This window comes from Vigna unguiculata, chromosome 6, assembly GCF_004118075.2.
Source record: "Vigna unguiculata cultivar IT97K-499-35 chromosome 6, ASM411807v1, whole genome shotgun sequence".
NCBI lineage: Eukaryota > Viridiplantae > Streptophyta > Magnoliopsida > Fabales > Fabaceae > Vigna > Vigna unguiculata.
The window spans coordinates 31,879,122-31,897,815 of NC_040284.1; the positions used below are offsets into that span (position 1 = coordinate 31,879,122).

The following is an 18,694-nucleotide window of genomic DNA, read 5'->3' on the forward strand; positions in this document are numbered from 1 at the left end:
GATCCTTTATTTTGTTATTCTTGAGCTTCAAGCTAGGATTTTCACCACTAAATTATTCAAATTTTCAGCTACTAAATAGTCTCCTATCATGTGTCTTTGCTCATTAAGATTGACATTAGTGTGTTAATTATATCACGTGTTAGACTAATACAACAACAAAAACAAAAACAAATGACATTGATACTATTTTGGCATTTCAAAATAAATAAAATATATATTTATGAATTCAAGTTATAATTTTTTTGGGTATTTTTAATTGTTTAAAAATTAATATTACGCGACGCAAGTGGTCAGACAAACATCGTAAACAAAAAAAAAACTATTCTTTACATTTAGTTCTATATATTTTTTTATATTTTCCTGAAGAAAAAAAAGAATTTTAAAATTGTTGTCATGCTACACAAACTGCCAAATAGACACCATGGAAAGAAACGTGAAAAACTATCTATTTTTTTACATGATTGTTAGAATAATGAGTAATATAACTAATGTTTATGAAGAGAATTTCAAAATTAAGTGTTAATAAAACGTACAAAATATTAAAACAAATATAATGAAATATTGAAAGAAATAAAGAATTTTAAAATTGTTCTCATGCTACACAAACTGCCAAATAGACACCATGGAAAGAAACGTAGAAAACTATCTATTTCTTTACATGATTGTTAGAATAATGAGTAATATAACTAATGTCCATGAAGAGAATTTCAAAATTTAGTGTTAAAAAAACGTACAAAATATTAAAACAAAATATAATGAAAAATTGAAAGATAAAAAAAATTTTAAAATTGTTCTCATGCTACACAAACTGCCAAATAGACACCATGGAAAGAAACGTAGAAAACTATCTATTTCTTTACATGATTGTTAGAATAATGAGTAATATAACTAATGTCCATGAAGAGAATTTCAAAATTTAGTGTTAAAAAAATGTACAAAATATTAAAACAAAATATAATGAAAAATTGAAAGATAAAAAAAATTTTAAAATTGTTCTCATGCTACACAAACTGCCAAATAGACACCATGGAAAGAAACGTGAAAAACTATCTATTTTTTTACATGATTGTTAGAATAATGAGTAATATAACTAATGTTTATGAAGAGAATTTCAAAATTAAGTGTTAATAAAACGTACAAAATATTAAAACAAATATAATGAAATATTGGAAGAAATAAAGAATTTTAAAATTGTTCTCATGCTACACAAACTGCCAAATAGACACCATGGAAAGAAACGTAGAAAACTATCTATTTCTTTACATGATTGTTAGAATAATGAGTAATATAACTAATGTCCATGAAGAGAATTTCAAAATTTAGTGTTAAAAAAACGTACAAAATATTAAAACAAAATATAATGAAAAATTGAAAGATAAAAAGAATTTTAAAATTGTTCTCATGCTACACAAACTGCCAAATAGACACCATGGAAAGAAACATGAAAAACTATCTATTTTTTTACATGATTGTTAGAATAATGAGTAATACAACTAATGTTTATGAAGAGAATTTCAAAATTAAGTGTTAATAAAACGTACAAAATATTAAAACAAATATAATGAAATATTGAAAGAAATAAAGAATTTTAAAATTGTTCTCATGTTACACAAACTGCCAAATAGACACCATGGAAAGAAACGTAGAAAACTATCTATTTCTTTACATGATTGTTAGAATAATGAGTAATATAACTAATGTTCATGAAGAGAATTTCAAAATTTAGTGTTAAAAAAACGTACAAAATATTAAAACAAAATATAATGAAAAATTGAAAGATAAAAAGAATTTTAAAATTGTTCTCATGCTACACAAACTGCCAAATAAACACCATGGAAAGAAACATGAAAAACTATCTATTTTTTTACATGATTGTTAGAATAATGAGTAATATAACTAATGTTTATGAAGAGAATTTCAAAATTAAGTGTTAATAAAACGTACAAAATATTAAAACAAATATAATGAAATATTGAAAGAAATAAAGAATTTTAAAATTGTTCTCATGCTACACAAACTGCCAAATAGACACCATGGAAAGAAACGTAGAAAACTATCTATTTCTTTACATGATTGTTAGAATAATGAGTAATATGACTAATGTCCATGAAGAGAATTTCAAAATTTAGTGTTAAAAAAACGTACAAAATATTAAAACAAAATATAATAAAAAATTGAAAGATAAAAAGAATTTTAAAATTGTTCTCATGCTACACAAACTGCCAAATAGACACCATGGAAAGAAACGTGGAAAACTATCTATTTTTTTACACGATTGTTAGAATAATGAGTAATATAACTAATGTCCATGAAGAGAATTTCAAAATTAAGTATTAAAAAACGTACAAAATATTAAAACAAAATATAATGAAAAATTGAAAGAAAAAAAAAAGAATTTTAAAATTGTTCTCATGCTACACAAATTGCCAAATAGATTCCATGGGAAGAAATGTGGAAAACTATCTATTTTTTTAGATGATTGTTAGAATAATGAGTAATATAACTAATGTCCATGAAGAGAATTTCAAAATTAAGTGTTAAAAAAACGTACAAAATATTAAAACAAAATATAATGAAAAATTGAGAATGCATAAATTAAAAGAAAATTATAGACAATGATCTACCTTCTAAACTTTTCAATTTCTCTTCTCTATTAATCTCACGCTTTTTTTCCTAATCATATAATTACGTTGTTTTTTTTTTCTTATCCTATGGAGAACATTCCTCATGGTCCTGTTCATGTATGGATCGGTGATCACACGCAACCTAACTTAGAGCATATGGGAAGTCTTTATTTTGCAGCAAGTGACCCTATTTTTTATTCTCACCATGCTAATGTGGATAAGATGTGGACCATATGGAAAACAGTGGGAGGAAAGAGAAGTGATATCACAAACCCCGATTGGTTTGAATCTGGATTTATTTTGTACGATGAGAACAAAAACCTTATTTGTGTGAAGGTGAAAGATTATCTTAATACTACGAAGCTTGGATATGTATACCAAGACATTGATGTTCCTTGGCTAGGAGCCAAACCTATACCGCGTTTGCAAAGAGCAGTTGTAATGAGTTTTGGTAGTGGTGCAACATTGGCCGCTGAAACTTCCAAAACAACGAAGTTTCCTATGGTTTTGGATTCAAGTGTGAGCACCATGGTGAAGAGACCAAAGAAGAGTTGGAAGGAGAGGGAAAAGGAAAAGGAGGAGGTGCTAGTGATAGAAGGGATTGAGTTTGAGAGGGAGTTGGGTGTGAAATTTGATGTGTATATTGTTGGGAATAGTCCAAGTGTGAGTCAAAGTCCCACATTGTATAAAATAGTCAAAGTTAAACACTATATAAGAATAAAGACCCATAACACTATTGTCTTAAGGTTTTGGTGTAAAAGTGGTGTCTAAGGTTTTATATGTGTAAGATTATGGTTCGGAGTGATTGACTGCATAACCATAAAGCTTGGATTTTCACCACTAAATTATTCAATTTTTTATTTACTAAATAGCCTCATACCATGTGTTTTTTATTGTGCTCATTAAGATTCACATTTCTGTCTCAATTATATCACATGTTAGACTACTACAACAAAAAAAATACTCATTTTAGTAAGTACTAATAGTAATGTATAAACAGATGACATTGATACTATAGTGGCATTTCAAAATAAATAAAAGATATATTTATGAATTCCAATTATAATTTTTGGGTATTTTTAATTGTTTGAAAATTATGCGACGCAAGTTGACAGATAGACATCGTAAACAAAAAAAATATTTTTTATATTTAGTTCTTTATATTTTTTTATACTTTCTTGAAGAAAAAATAATAATTTTAAAATTTTTCTCATGGTACACAAACTGCAAAACAGACATTATGAAAAGAAACTTGGAAAACTATCATTTTTTTACATGATTGTTAGAATAAGATATTTATGAGTAATATAACTAATAGGGATGTCAAAAAAATCCGTACCCGCGGGTATCCGCGGATAAAACCCGTAACGGGTAGGAAATGGATATTAAAAATGGATACCCGCTACCCGCGGGTATGGGTATTTTTGATACCCGCATGTTAACGGGGCGGGTACGGGTATCATAGTATCCGTACCCGTGGATACCCGTACCCGCTAAACTTTAGCTTACATATATATATATATATATATATATATATATATATATATATTAGTAAACAAACTTTATGAGTCTTCATCCAATAATGGTGGTCAGATTCTTACCCCACAAATGAGTAAATTACTTCCATATACTGTGGAGGTATTGATGTGTCTCTAAGACTGGTTATGGACCAACATGGAAGGTAATAAAATTAACACTTTTACTTAGATATTTTAATTAAGTGATTGTTAGAAATTTTTACTGAACTTCTTATGTTTTAAGGCTTTTCTAGATTAAAATTGGACAACATGAAACTTTATACAATGTTGCAAGAGGTGGACATTGATGAAGTTAGTAATTTCTTTAATATTTTATTCAAAAATAAACTACAATATAAATTGGTAGTGATTTTTTATTTGTTTGTTTTTCAAGAATCAATCGGAGAAAGGAGACTTGTTGATCTAAGCACTAATTATGGTTAAATATTTATTTTTTTAAATATTTTGTAAATACCCGTGGATACCCGCGGATATGAAAAAAATAGACGGGTACCCGCATAACGGATATGGGTACGGGTACGGGGCAAATATTTTTCTAGCGAGTAGGGTACGGGGGAACTACTACCCGTACCCTACCCGCCCCGTTGACATCCCTAATAACTAATGTCTATGAAGAGAATTTCAAAATTAAGTGTTAAAAAAACATACAAAATAATAAAACAAAATATAATGAAAAATTGAGAATGCATAAATCAAAATCAAAATATTGACAATGATCGACCTTCTAAACTTCACATATAACTACGTTGGTTTTTTTTTTCTTTTCTTATCCTGCCTTGTTCTCTCAAATTTTTATTTGTTTTCCAAGAGAGGTAAAAGAAGAAAAAAAAAGATGTGTGTTTGTATGAGACCTTAATTGTACTGAACATTATAAGAGGAGAAAATGGAAGAAATTTATCATGATATAAGATATTGTTTCTAATGATCAAACTGAGACAAAAGTGATAATGAAGTCAAGAGTGAGGGTTAGTATAAAAAATTGGGCTAAAAATAAAAATCAAAGTGTAGAAGAAAAACACAAATAGAAGATTGAGAATGTTAAATAAGGATTGGACTTAATCACAAAAACATTTCCTTTTTCTATTTTTTAATTTTTTTATTAACTTTTTGATTTTTAATTTTTTATATTTTTAATTTTTTTTATATTTTATATTTTACTTTTTTTAAAGATATTTTTATTAATCCGAGTGAAATTGGGTATTGACCGTTTATCGTAGAGGAGAGGATAATGATCTAGTGGATCATTGTAGAGAACATTCCTCATAATCTTTTAGGTATGTGGACTGGTGATAACACAACACCTAACTTGGAAGATATGGAAAGTCTCTATTTTGCAGCAAAAGATCCTATTTTCTATTCTCACCACGTTAATTAGGATAAGATGTGATCCATAAGAAAAATGCTTGGAGGAAAGGGAATGAGTACTACAAATGATGTACTACAATTTCACCATTGAAGCAATGAGTACTACAATTTCAAAGAACAAGTGCTGAAACAAAAAAAAAAAAAGGAAACCTAAAAACACATATTCACCATTGAAGCAATGAGTACTACAATTTGAATCAACAATCGGTAGAAATGAAGAAAATTTGAAGAAACAAAAAAAAGATGAACAAGACAAAAATGAAAAGAAAAACACAAGGAATGGAAGGAAACCTTACTCAAACCAACACAAATGATGAACATGACTTGAGTGGCTCTAGATACCACTTGATGGACCTTGGAGCACGAAAGTGGAGGGAAGAGAGGCCATGGTTGCAGCAGAAATGGAGCTGGAATGAAGGAGTGGGTTCAAGTTTGGAGGCTCTTGATGCAAGGAAGGTGAAATGGAGAGGAAACCTAGAAGAGAAATCTATTCTAGGGAAGGAGGCTAGAGGAGTTCTTGGTAGAAACTAGTATAGCAAAGTGACTCTAGAGGCAATAGGTGGAGTACTCTCAACACTTAGTCTATTACCAATCCAGAGTAATCAAATACAAGAGGAGAATGGCCCTATTTATAGGAACCATGGCTGGCCAAATGAAATGAAAATGTATCATAAAATGAAATGGAGATATAGCTCGGAGAAGAAGCACAAATGTGGGCCGTGTGATGCAAAGGAGGAAGGGATCTAATGCCATGTGGCAAAATCACACTCTCCTTTCATATACCAAGTGGACAAGAGGCTCTCCAAAGCCTTGTCCTCTTGTCCTCCAAGCTCATTTTTGGCCAAGGTATTTGAATTGGGCTTGCATTAGCCCAATTGTGAAACTAAACAATAAAGTACTTTAGTATTTTTATTCTATAACATGGCCTAACATGTGGCTCAAAATAAAAGCTATTCTAATGCGCCAATAATGTGTGCTCTCATATTTTGATGTCTTCTTTAGCCCATGAGAATAACATAGGAAGCCCATGATGAATTTGATCCTCTTGAGGCAATCTCATTTGAATCCTTCTAAGCATGCCTCTTGTTATTGGACTTCTTAGTGGGCTTTGGGCTTGAGATGCATGTAAGCCTAAGATTGGACCTTGAGCATGATGTGGCCTAGAGGGTCTTCATCATAAGAGTGTGATGCTTTAGTAAGCCACTTCCCATAAAAAAAAAAAGTAACATTATTATTTGTGTAGTAAAAATATACATTGTTTGATCAAATTAAACAATTGGCTCAATAATGATTATATTTAATAAAGTATAATATTATATTGATACTGATTTAATTTTTAAAAAAATATATATTATAAAACATATTTTAATTATAGTTTTCATTTATTATTATAAATCAATCATTTACCACCACACTTGGGTTAAAAGGGGTGAAAGCTCCCTCGATGAGAGTTATCACACAATTGGATGTCGTAGAGCTCACACTATAAGATCTTAGAAATAAAATGAGATATTCAACAAGAATCAACGTCACTAGCTAGTATATACATGCTTTTATGAAAGAAATATCTTTTACGTTTAGTTCCACATATTGTGAATGTTTTTGTCTCGAAAAAACCTTTGCAGTACATTTTTGAAAATATATGTTTTCCTATCATTTTTATCATGTTTTATGATTTTCAATAATTGTTTTCTATTTTTTTAATCAATGCTCTGAGAGGTAAGTAATTCCCTTAAATCAATAGTAAACGTAGCATTGTTATTTCTATTTTTTTCTCTCATTATGGCATATATTACTTATATAATATTTTTAGCGTTGTTTTTTGGTTTTTTACTATTTGAATGATTTTTAATAAAATAATAGTTCGAAATCACACATTACACATTAATAAAAGGTGAGAATATTCTTATACAAATTGATTTTGTAACGATAATAAGAATAAACTAAAATCGTAATTTGTACCGGAGTATATTGAAACGAGATTTGTTTAAGTTGGATGTGAAAAAAATATTTTAGAAATATTATATCGAAAAAAAATAAATTCATTTATGATATATATTAATAGAAATAATACTTATAATAAGTTGATTTTATAAGAATAATTTAAAATGAGCATAATTTGTTAATAATAACTGTAAAAAGCTTTTGTGATCTATACAGAAATAACAAAAGAAAAAGCTCTAAGAAGAAGATGGCATGCATTGTTTTTAGCAACTCAACCTATCAACTGTCGTCAAGTAATTGCACTGTATAGAAATAATATAGTCATAAAACAAACTAGTTCTGGAAAGAAAAAAAAAATGGTCTGAAGATATTTGCATACTATTTCATGGAAAATGGGTGTCTTCAGATTGATCATGCAGAGATCCAAAATTTCAGGCCATATGCAAAACACTAATAAAAAAATACAAATAGGAGTATTTATTATACGTCATAGTAAAGTTTGGCCATCATCGTTATTATTTATTAATTTGTCTATGATCATCAGTATTTGAATTCTTTGAATTCGTCAGGGAAGATAATAGTGACTCGCACGGCAATGGAAATTACTTTAGATAGATAATAAAAAATAATACCAGTTGATCTCCATCCACGTGATTATTAATTGACGCCACGTTAATCTTCAATATATTTCTCTTATTTTTTGGATCACGAAAGAGAAGAGAATAGTCTACATAAGTTAGTTATAAAATGAGAGGGATTTCCCAAGCTCTAAGCGCACAATAAAATTGATCTACCTATATTCATGGCTTCTCTATATTCTCCAAACTTTTCCATTTCAAACCACAATTCTTCCGTTATCTTATTCAGAAATCAGAATTTGAAGGTCCCAAAAGTTACAAAACTAAAAGTGTCATGCAATGGCGATGGTGATCCGGGAAGTAAGAAAGAAAAGGGCTTTGTGTTTGATAGAAGAAACGTATTAATTGGCATAGGAAGCCTTTATGGTACCCTTAGCAGGGATACATTGTCCTTAGCAGCCCCTATCTCTCCACCCGAATTAACCAAATGTGGTCCACCTGACCTTCCCGCTGGTGCCAAACCAATCAACTGTTGCCCCCCAATCTCCTCAAACATCATAGATTTCACATTTCCCAAAAACCCCCAAGTTAAGGTTAGACCCGCTGGTCATTTAGTTGATGCCACTTACCTCCGCAATTACGAAGAAGCCCTTCGTCGCATGAAAGCTTTGCCTCTCAACGATCCACGCAATTTCACCCAACAGGCCAACATCCACTGTGCTTATTGTGATGGTGCATATCACCAAGTTGGCTTTCCTGATCTTGATTTCCAAGTTCACAGCTCTTGGCTCTTCTTTCCCTTTCATCGTTGGTACCTCTATTTCTATGAAAAAATCTTGGGAAGTTTGATCAAGGACCTTGACCCAAATTTTTGCCCTTCTGTTTTGGAATTGGGATTCACCCAATGGTATGCCAATCCCTCCCATGTACACTAATTCCAAGTCACCACTTTATGACTCCCTCCGAAACATAAATCATAAACCACCGAAACTCGTTGACCTAGACTATAATGGGGTGGAACACATTGGATCAACTCAACAGCAAATATCTACCAATCTCACCACCATGTACCGACAACTTGTGTCAAGTTCAAAAACTCCCACACTCTTCTTCGGTAGCGCTTACCGTGGAGGAGAGGACAGTGATCCTGGTGGTGGCACTGTGGAGAACATTCCTCATGGTCCTGTTCATGTATGGATAGGTGATAACACGCAACCTAATTTAGAGGATATGGGAAGTCTCTATTCTGCCGCAAGAGACCCTATTTTCTATTCTCATCACGCTAATGTGGATAGGATGTGGACCATATGGAAAACACTGGGAGGAAAGAGAAGTGATATCACTGACCCCGATTGGTTGGAATCTGGATTTCTTTTCTATGATGAGAAAAAAAACCTTATTCGTGTGAAGGTGAAAGATTGTCTTGACACTACGAAGCTTGGATATGTATACCAAGACGTTGATGTTCCTTGGTTAGAAGCCAAGCCTACACCGCGTTTGCGAAGAACAGTTGCAATGAATTTTGGTGGTGGTGCAGCACTGGCCGCTGAGACTTCCAAAACAACAAAGTTTCCTGTGGTTTTGGATTCAAGTGTGAGCACCATAGTGAAGAGACCAAAGAAGAGTAGGAACGAGAGAGAAAAGGAAGAGGAGGAGGAGGTGCTGGTGATAGAAGGGATTGAGTTTGAGAGGGAGTTGGGTGTGAAATTTGATGTGTATATTAACGACGAAGACGATGTGGCAGGTGGGCCAAGTAAGGCTGAGTTTGCAGGGAGCTTTATGAATGTGGCTCATAAACATAAGCACAAACACAAGAAGATGAAGACGAACTTGAGGCTCGGGATAAGTGAGTTATTGGAGGATTTGGACGCTGAAGATGATGAGCATGTGTTGGTGACTTTGGTGCCCAAGTTTGGGAAGGGGCATGTCACAGTTGGAGGGATCACAATAGAGTTTCACAAGTAATCGTTAACTGTGATTTAATAAAAGTCATGCGTGATCCTTAATTGCGTTATTTGTGAGGTTCAAGCTAGGATTTTTACCATTAAATTATTCAAGTTTTTCAATTATTAAGTAACCTCATACCATGTGTCTTTTATCGTGCTCATTAAGATTCACATTATTGTCTTAATTATATCACATTTAGACTACTACAAAAACAAAAACAAAAAATACTCATTTTAATAAGTACTAATAATAATTATAAACATGTTATGAAATAAAGTTAATAACATAGAGAATGACGACAGATAATAGAGAAGAGAAAAAACAAGAGAGAATAGAGAATGAGAGAATAGGGAGCAACTCATCTATGTCTTATTATTGATAGGAAGAGTCCTATTTATAGATACAATATGTAATCCATAAAGGAAACAAATCAACTTAGTTAATACAAATATCTACCATAAAGAGTAATGAATCATATGAGTAAATGTATCAAATCAATGGACAATCATTAATTCATAACACTCCCCCTTGCCCTTGAGTGTCCATTGATAAAGAATGTGCCTCGTTAAAACCTTACTAGGAAAAACCCTTTGGGATAAAAAAACCTAGTGAAGGAACAAGAGGGAGGAGGAAGAGGTGCTAGTGATAGAAGGGATTGAGTTTGAGAGAGGATTGGTTGTGAAGTTTGATGTATACATTAAGGACAAAGATAATGTGGCAGGTGGACCAACTAAGGCAGAGTTCGCAGGAAGCTTTATGAGTATGGCTCATCACAAACACAAGATGATGAAAACGAAGTTCATGCTCGGGATAAGTGAGTTATTGGAAGATTTGGATGCGGAAGATGATGAGTATCTGTTTGTGACTTTGGTGCCCAAGATGGGGAAGGGGCATGTAACTGTTCAAGGGATCAAAATAGAGTTTCAGAGTTAGATTGACGTTACCTGGATTTATAAAGTTTTTATGTTACCTGGATTTATAAAGTTTTAATAAAAACGATGCTTAATCCTTAATTGCGATTTTCGTACTTCAGTTATCAACTATTCTTCCTTTATGACGCATCTCTCAAATGAGTTTTATTGGTAACTATGAAACTATTTAAGAATTTTTTTTCTCTTAAACACTTATAAGGTTGACAAAGGGAGGGAGAGAGATTATGAGCTAAACTTGGCACAACCATTTGAAATATATAGGTTTAAATATTATTTTGGTCCTTATTTTGGTTAAATTTGTTCATTTGATTCCTTCTTTTTGTGTGTTTAATTTGGTATGTGCTAAATTATGTTTAATTTCATCTCGTTATCTCCATTTAAATTGATAATAACTGACATGGTTTGTTCACATGATGTGACACAGTTCACAATCAATTATAATTGAACAGTATCACGTTATGTAAAAATAATATCAACAAAAATGACGACATTGAATATAATTGAGCGAATTAGAAATCAAATTGAATAAAAAAAAAGACTAAATTAAAAAAACTAGATAAAAAAGAAATAGTATTTCAACCAAATATATAAGATTGGTTTGACTATTCATCCCACTGGCAAAACTAATCACTAACATACCACTAACCTAATGGTCCATATATGGTTTTATTAATTTGTGACAGATTAAACATGTTAGATGCAACACTATATTATTGATGTGCTTTTTCATTTCGGTAAGTTATTAGACTGTCGAAGTAAAGTAATTAAAAAATGTTAAGAATTTGATTGTTGGGAGTATGCATTATTGTTTTTTATTTTACTTATTGAATGTGTAAGATAAATTAACGGGCGTGGGTTTTAATTTTGAAATAGAAGAAATATTTATAACATATTTTTATCTCTTCTACCCTTTGCACTTCATCAGCCAATTTTTTTGCTTCGACAGTTAATAAACTATTCCTCAGCCATTTTTTTAGGTTCGACAGTTAATAAACTATTCATAATGCGTCATTATAATACAAAAATTGAAAGTATTTTCAGTGTATAATTGTAATAATTAATGAAAAAAAATTATTTCTATTTTGATAATGAAAAGTTTTGATAATTATTTTTTATTATGATAATATAGTTAATTATATTCATTATTTGTTGTTATCATAACAAAATGGATACATAGATACTTATTACGCCTATATTTTTACTAGCAGTTGATACTAAAGGTACACTTCATTCTTGGTTACGGAAATTTAGAATACATTTGACTTAGGAGACAACATCAATTTTAAATATCACATGAATAAAACGGTAATACTGTACATTTAACATATAATATAAGATCAGCAACAAAATAGATTTAAAAGTGGAATAATTTTTCATTACAATATTACTAGCGGAAAATAATATTACTAATGGTGGTTACATAAAAAAAAAAGTAATGAATGATTACACGCCATTCATTAGACAACGAAGTCCCTTGTGTTTAGAAGATAAGGGAGATTCAAAAATAAAACGCAGGTTAACTTAATATATATGCAGATTTTCATTATTGAAATATTTTATATATGTTTCTAAAATTTGCAAAGCATATATGAATCTTTATATAAATTCAACTTCTTTGGAATCCTGAATCCTATCGGTTATTCATCTTTTTATAGGAAACTATACATTTTTTTTAAAGAAAATAGACATGAAAACTTATGGGGTTTTTAAATTATATGTATAGACCTATCTATAACAATTTTAAAAGGTTTAAGGAATTCAATCTGAAACCTAACCGTTTTAAAGAATTCTCAAACTAAAATAAATATAATATTCATAGGAAACTCTTCAAATAAAATATGTATATTACCTGATTGAACCCTGCACGAAACTAAGTGATTATAACTGTTATTTAAACATCATATTATTTAGACACACTAATTAACGATAATTAATTAATTTATATTAAAATTTGAAATAATTAAATATATTAATTAAGATAATATAAATGTATATAACAAATTTTATAAATACAAAAATATCTTTTTAAAGTTTTAGATAATAACTTATTGATATAAAAGACTGATTATTAAATTTTTAAAGTCTTTACTAAAATATTTTATATAGTTGATTTTTTTTATAAATTTTTGAGATGTTTAATACAATTTTTTTACTGGTTGGTCTGTTAATTTAAACTTCTTTATTTTTAATTATATTTAATTTTTAACATCATTAAAACATAGTTATTTTATTATTTAATATTTTTTTATTTTTACTAATGAATATTAAATAAAATATGAAACACATAAGTATAATAATTATGGACATTTTTATCTTTTAAATAAAATAAAATTGTATTAATAAAAATTTAATTTAATATTACACTTAATTATGTATTTTGATAGGATTCAATATATATTAAGTACTTTAATTAGTCAGGGCACTTGTTACCAATACCCTTTGTTAAATAATAAAGTGGTAAATTTGGAAACATTTAATCTAAATATTATTGAATGATAATGTTGAAGAGTAAGTAATTGAGGGCCTACAAAATTTATGAACTGATCACAAGTTGGTTGCTTGTCGGACCATTTCTAAGGTTGACTTAGAGCATATATTTTTTGGGTGTGTCAATATCAAATCTTAACCTTTCTATTTACCTTTTAATTTATAAAGTTAGTAAGAAACGTGTTATCTTTGCTCTACTATAAAGTTGTCATTGATGTGACTCAGAAGGGTAGTTTATCCAACTTGTGCTCGTGCTAATTACCCCAATTTCTCAATCTCCAAATTACACAATCTAAAACTTAATTGAAAAAAAATAAAAAACAACTCACCATGACTGAATGCACTATAATCACCTCCCACCACCGGCAACCACCACCAAACACCACTAAGCAGCACCAGCTACCACCAAAACGTATACCACAACCTTCACAACACAACAAAAACACAAACAAACCAAATACACTTCAACTTTAATTTTTTATAAGGTGCAGAAGGAAGACATGGAGTGCAAGAAGCAACAGCTAAAAAAGAGTGGGGTTGTAAAAAAATGGTCCTCCCTTGTTATGTGGAATGGGCTGGTGGCTATTTTGTTGAGCCCAACTGGCGAAGGCCCGTAAGCTTTTTGTTTTTGCACGTCTGTATTAATGTTGGCATCTCCCATAGGTAGCGTTATCCAGATAGTATCGGTTGGTATAACATCCCGTTTTCTGCTAACCGTGAGGACATGGGAACCTTCTATTTCCCCTGCCTTTCCCAAAAAACCCTTTTCTCTTTCCTTAACAAACAATTAAGGAAGAAACAGACAATGATTTAGGATTTTGGGATAAAGCTTCGGAAGAAACCTGGAACCCCCAGAAAATAGAAGTTACCCATGTTCTCAAAGATAGCAGAAAATGTAGTAATGAGAGCTAAACTGCCATAAAATAAAAATTTGAGGTTGTTTGTTGGAGTGAAATGCTACTACAACATATATATGGCAAAACTCCCACTCTGCAGTACACATGTACTTCACTGCCTTCACAAAGTACAGCAGTACAAAAGTAATGCCTCACAATTAATTGGGCTTGGGAGTACAAAACATATATAAACTTTTTATATAATAATAATGATTATAAAGTATACATATTAAAAATTCAATTTTTAAAGCTTAATTTGGACTAATTCCATTTTTTTCAAATCTTATCAAAATATATTGTATCAATGGTGGTGCATTTTTAAAAAATATTTTTATATTATACGATAATTTTGTGTAATTTTACTTTAATGATATGCGCAATTGCAATCCTTCCGTTTTATTCAACTCGTAATTTTCGTCTTCTGGTTTTAAAATAAATAAAATTTGATCCTCTTATTTTAAAGTTCAAACTCTGATAGTAAAATTTTAATAAATATCCGTATGCATCACAGAAGTGAAACTGTGATTTTGGTGAGAGAATAACACGAAGACATCTATGGAGGAGCTACGTCTAAATTGTCCATTACAAAAAATGATGATTGTAGTATGAAGCATAATCTTGTGAAAGGTTATGGCCGGTTGGGATCACTCTCTATTTCCTTAGCCAATTCTCTGGTCAGTTTGTCAGCACGATCATCATGTCCACCGGCAAATGTGTACACTCGAAATGCGAATTGGAAAGCCCTCCAAAGCAACTTCCCATGTTCTTTTCTTTTTCCATTAATAAGGTTTGATCCTGAATCTCTGCTTGCACCATCACTGCGCCTCTCCTGCATTCAGTTCATGCAGATACACATAAAGTCAATATCATACTAAATCATCCTAAGTTGGAATCATCAAAATTAAACTATGCGTAACCTTTAGTGCTACTTCCATGCAATTGGAGGAAACATCCACCATGGCTTCTTTGATTTTTATAAAGATGTAGAAGTCGAATTCGATGTTGTGGCTTTTAAATTTCTTGGATTCTTCATCCTTGGTTCGCTCCAAACAATCTAATTCCGTTTTTATCTGTGTGTTGGTCTTGCGAGTTAGAAATAAACGTACATACATTAAAACAATCAATGCCATCAATGATTCAGAAAATCACCTTACTGAAATAACGTTCAGCCTTGTCAAGGAACTCGCTCACAGGAGTCACTATATTCCAATTTTGAAGCTCGGTAAGAACTGAATCCAACCTAAGATAAAGCGCGGTTGCCATTCTTATAGCTTCTAACTTTCTCGAGGGAAAGCCTTCAAATCGAGATAGGACCTACACAGCAATGGAATTTTGTATCACGGAATCGAAAGAACAAGCAAAATAATACATGAATGTGGTTTCTAAACTCACTTGTGACTCATCAGTTAGATTCTCAAGAACGGATTCAACGTCTTTGTGGAACTTAACAAGTTCTATCATATCCTTTGTCTTGAAATTGGTAATAGCAGATCTCAGTTCTGTGATCTGTTTGGTGTACCTCTGAACATCTTCTTCTATTTGTTGGAAGTAAGATGATCTAGTAAAAAACAACCATTGAAATAACAAAAGAAAGTGGTGAGACATGTGGTTTCAAGGCTTAAATTAAAAAGAAGCCAAATTATGCAGTGTTTCTGAAAAAGCGTACCTTTTTGTCATCTCTGCTAGAGCTTCAGCCATTCCTTGTTTCCCACTAGTTCCTGCTCCAATTGCACTACTTCTCCCACCGGATGATTTGCCTTTGATGATGGATCCTTCCACTTTTCCCTTGAGAGTTCTATATAGGTTTCCTAATTGTGTTGACCTTTTCAGTTTGGTGGTTGCCTTAGGCCGCAAGGATCTCCCTGCTCCAGGTGGAGGTGGTGGTGGAGCAGCTGCTCCGCTTCCACGTGGCATTGACGGTGGAGGTGCCGGAGCTGGTCCAGTTTTGAAGGGATTTGGTGGTACTAGTGCTAAACTTGAGCTCAAAGGTAGTGGTGGTGGTGGTGGTGGGGGTAGTGTCATATTTGGCTGCAATACTGGTGGAGATGCTGAAAGTTTCTCCACGTCTTCCGTTGCTTGAGGATTATCATATGTTTCTCCATGATCACTGGTAGTGTCCGATTGAAGAACTATATCTTGTGATAAGCTTCTTCCTGGATTTTCAACTGTTTGATCTACTATATCCATGTTTATGGTTTGTTCCTTCTCTGTCTCGTGGGTTTGCAAGCATGGCGGTGACATGTGGAAAGATAAACGCTTTAAATCAATTGGCTTCAGCTTTCCCACAGCTTTTACAGACCAAAGTGGAATGGTACTACAATATTCTGGGCTCATAGATTCTGGAAGCACGGATTTTGGTGTGACAGGGAAATGAGTCATATCTGAAAAGGAGTTGTTCCGTATAACTTTTTTTGGGTCATCTTCTTCCATAATATCAAACTTCTCACTGGCAATCTTAATCAAACAATCTAGTATGGTCGACATAGTTTCACCTGCGAAACAAATAAAGTAACAACCAACTGAAATTCAACGAAATTCAACTGAGACAGTTGTCAGAAACTCTGAAATCCGACATGAGATTGTTAGTAGCGTACCCAGTTGGCGCATGTTGGTGTTATCTTTACACGCTGGTAACTCATAAATGTGTTTTTCCGTACAATCACTCGTCCAAGATTCTCCAAGAGACTTTAAAGCCTCGCAGAAGTAGACAAGACCCTAGCACAAAACTTTCTACATTTAGTATTCTGTGTTATACAAATTTCTGAAGTAAATACAAGTAACTGCAAGTTAACCTGATGTATAGGCTTGTCTTTGATGTTTGACACTTTTTTTCTTGGTATTATCCCCGGGTAAAGCCTTTGAAGATCTTCTAAGGTTGTAATAACCATCTAAAATATGACAGATGAAAAACAAAGGGAGGCAAAGTCATCTTTATATATTTTTTCAATTTCATAGAAAGAAGGCATATATATATAATTCATAAATATGAAGTACCTCATGCAAGGAAGCGGAACTGTTCATAGGAACAAGGTCCATGATATCCCTGAAGACAAAGATCTTCTTATGGACCTTCATCATTGAAATCAATTGGTCTGCACCAACAAATGACCACTCAATTGACCCTCCCTTCCCTTCGTTATGAGCCATAGAAGGCTTCTTGGGCGTCGTAAAGCTTTTCATTGACTGAACATGACAAACTTTTAGAAGATGCATATATATATATAAAATCTGAATAATATTTGGGACAGCGAAAACTGAAATTCCTACATTTTGTAATGGTTAGGTGATAAAAATTGCCGAATTTTATCTCGTGAAAGTTCTCTAAATGTTTCCACTGCTTCAATCTTTCTAAAGTACTAGGCAAATTTTAAGCATGGAACAAACCAAGCCATGCAATATACAATGACAAAAAAATTGGGTATTGCTTTGTCACAAATTTCAAAATTCTCAGAATCATATTTTCACATATTCTGGGTAAACAAGAAAACCAGAAGAATCTTACCTCAAAAAGACATGTCTTTCGTCCAAAGCGAAATGGCTTCAAACCACATAATCTTACATTAGACATGTCTTAATAGGTTTGCTTATATTGACTTGAAACCCTGAATTTAAAAAAAAAAATCATCATGATGTGAGAACCACAACTTCACAAAGTGTGTATAAGCAAGCTGACATGTTCAGCTCAAAATGAAAGCCCGTTGAAGGTATTAAAAGACAGAAAAATCTATAGAATTTTCTAATTGACATTATAATAAAAAATAAGCGACATGCGTACAATAAGGAGGTTTGACCTAATGTGAGAGAGCTAGGATGAAAAATATAATACCTTTTCAGTCGTATATTTTGGATTTGATTTAGTTGTTTTCAGCCATTGTGTTTGAGTTTATACTGTCTTCATAGTAATTCGCAATAAACTACTGCGCAACGAGGAAACTGTTCGTTTAGGATCTATGACAAAGACAGAGAAAAATTGAAGTAAATATATAGCTAGTTGTGTTGGGCACTAAAACAGTAAACAGAATAGCAGTGTAAAGTATAGATGAGGTTGTAACTAATTTCTTGTAACATTGTATAGTATATTATGGGAAGGTTCATTGCTAAAACAAGACAATATTAAACCGTTTCGACCCTTTGACATGTCTCTTCAAATTTTCTATAATTTTGTTTAAGTTCCCACTTTTAAGTTTTAACAAACTACTTAACGTTGGTTCTGAGTGTGTTAGGTGTAACAACGCCAATTTCTCAGTGCCTAAAAAAAGGAATTGAAATTGGGTTCCATTAAAAAAAATCTCCATTACCTAGCAATTCGTTCATCCAGTTTTATATAATTTCTTATTGCTTTTGGTGGTTTGTCCCAACTCTGTATCAAGGAGAATCTCCATC

General features: G+C 31.8%; 2 protein-coding genes and 1 pseudogene across 2 annotated transcripts; 2 read left to right on the forward strand and 1 right to left on the reverse strand.

The window, feature by feature from the left end:
• Positions 1-2,711: 2,711 nt before the first annotated feature.
• On the forward strand, positions 2,712-3,433 carry LOC114188624 (polyphenol oxidase, chloroplastic-like). The gene is made up of 2 exons (XM_028077191.1): positions 2,712-3,287; positions 3,413-3,433. Exons 1-2 carry the CDS (start codon positions 2,712-2,714, stop codon positions 3,431-3,433), a joined length of 597 nt encoding a protein of 198 aa, XP_027932992.1.
• A 4,731-nt stretch (positions 3,434-8,164) lies between these two features.
• LOC114187958 lies at positions 8,165-10,126 on the forward strand (annotated as a pseudogene).
• Positions 10,127-14,771: 4,645 nt separating this feature from the next.
• On the reverse strand, positions 14,772-18,256 carry LOC114187238 (uncharacterized protein At4g04980-like). The gene is made up of 10 exons (XM_028075431.1): positions 18,138-18,256; positions 17,814-17,913; positions 17,306-17,494; positions 17,104-17,199; positions 16,906-17,026; positions 15,978-16,803; positions 15,704-15,869; positions 15,461-15,625; positions 15,229-15,381; positions 14,772-15,140 (listed from the first exon to the last, which is right to left on the reverse strand). The coding sequence occupies exons 2-10, from the start codon at positions 17,877-17,879 to the stop codon at positions 14,940-14,942; spliced, it is 1,983 nt and encodes a 660-aa protein (XP_027931232.1). The 5' UTR covers positions 17,880-17,913; positions 18,138-18,256; the 3' UTR covers positions 14,772-14,939.
• Positions 18,257-18,694: the final 438 nt, after the last annotated feature.

What these genes read in the sequence shown, in the direction of transcription:
- LOC114187238 (XM_028075431.1), bottom strand. Translation starts at nt 17,879, where the DNA reads ATGTCTAATGTAAGATTATGTGGTTTGAAGCCATTTCGCTTTGGACGA. An exon ending in GTTCCGCTTCCTTGCATGAG is followed by an intron (nt 17,200 to 17,305) that starts GTACTTCATATT and finishes GTCATATTTTAG; the next exon opens with ATGGTTATTACAACCTTAGA. An exon ending in GCATGGAAGTAGCACTAAAG is followed by an intron (nt 15,141 to 15,228) that starts GTTACGCATAGT and finishes AACTGAATGCAG; the next exon opens with GAGAGGCGCAGTGATGGTGC.
- LOC114188624 (XM_028077191.1), top strand. Translation starts at nt 2,712, where the DNA reads ATGGAGAACATTCCTCATGGTCCTGTTCATGTATGGATCGGTGATCAC. An exon ending in TTGTTGGGAATAGTCCAAGT is followed by an intron (nt 3,288 to 3,412) that starts GTGAGTCAAAGT and finishes TATATGTGTAAG; the next exon opens with ATTATGGTTCGGAGTGATTG.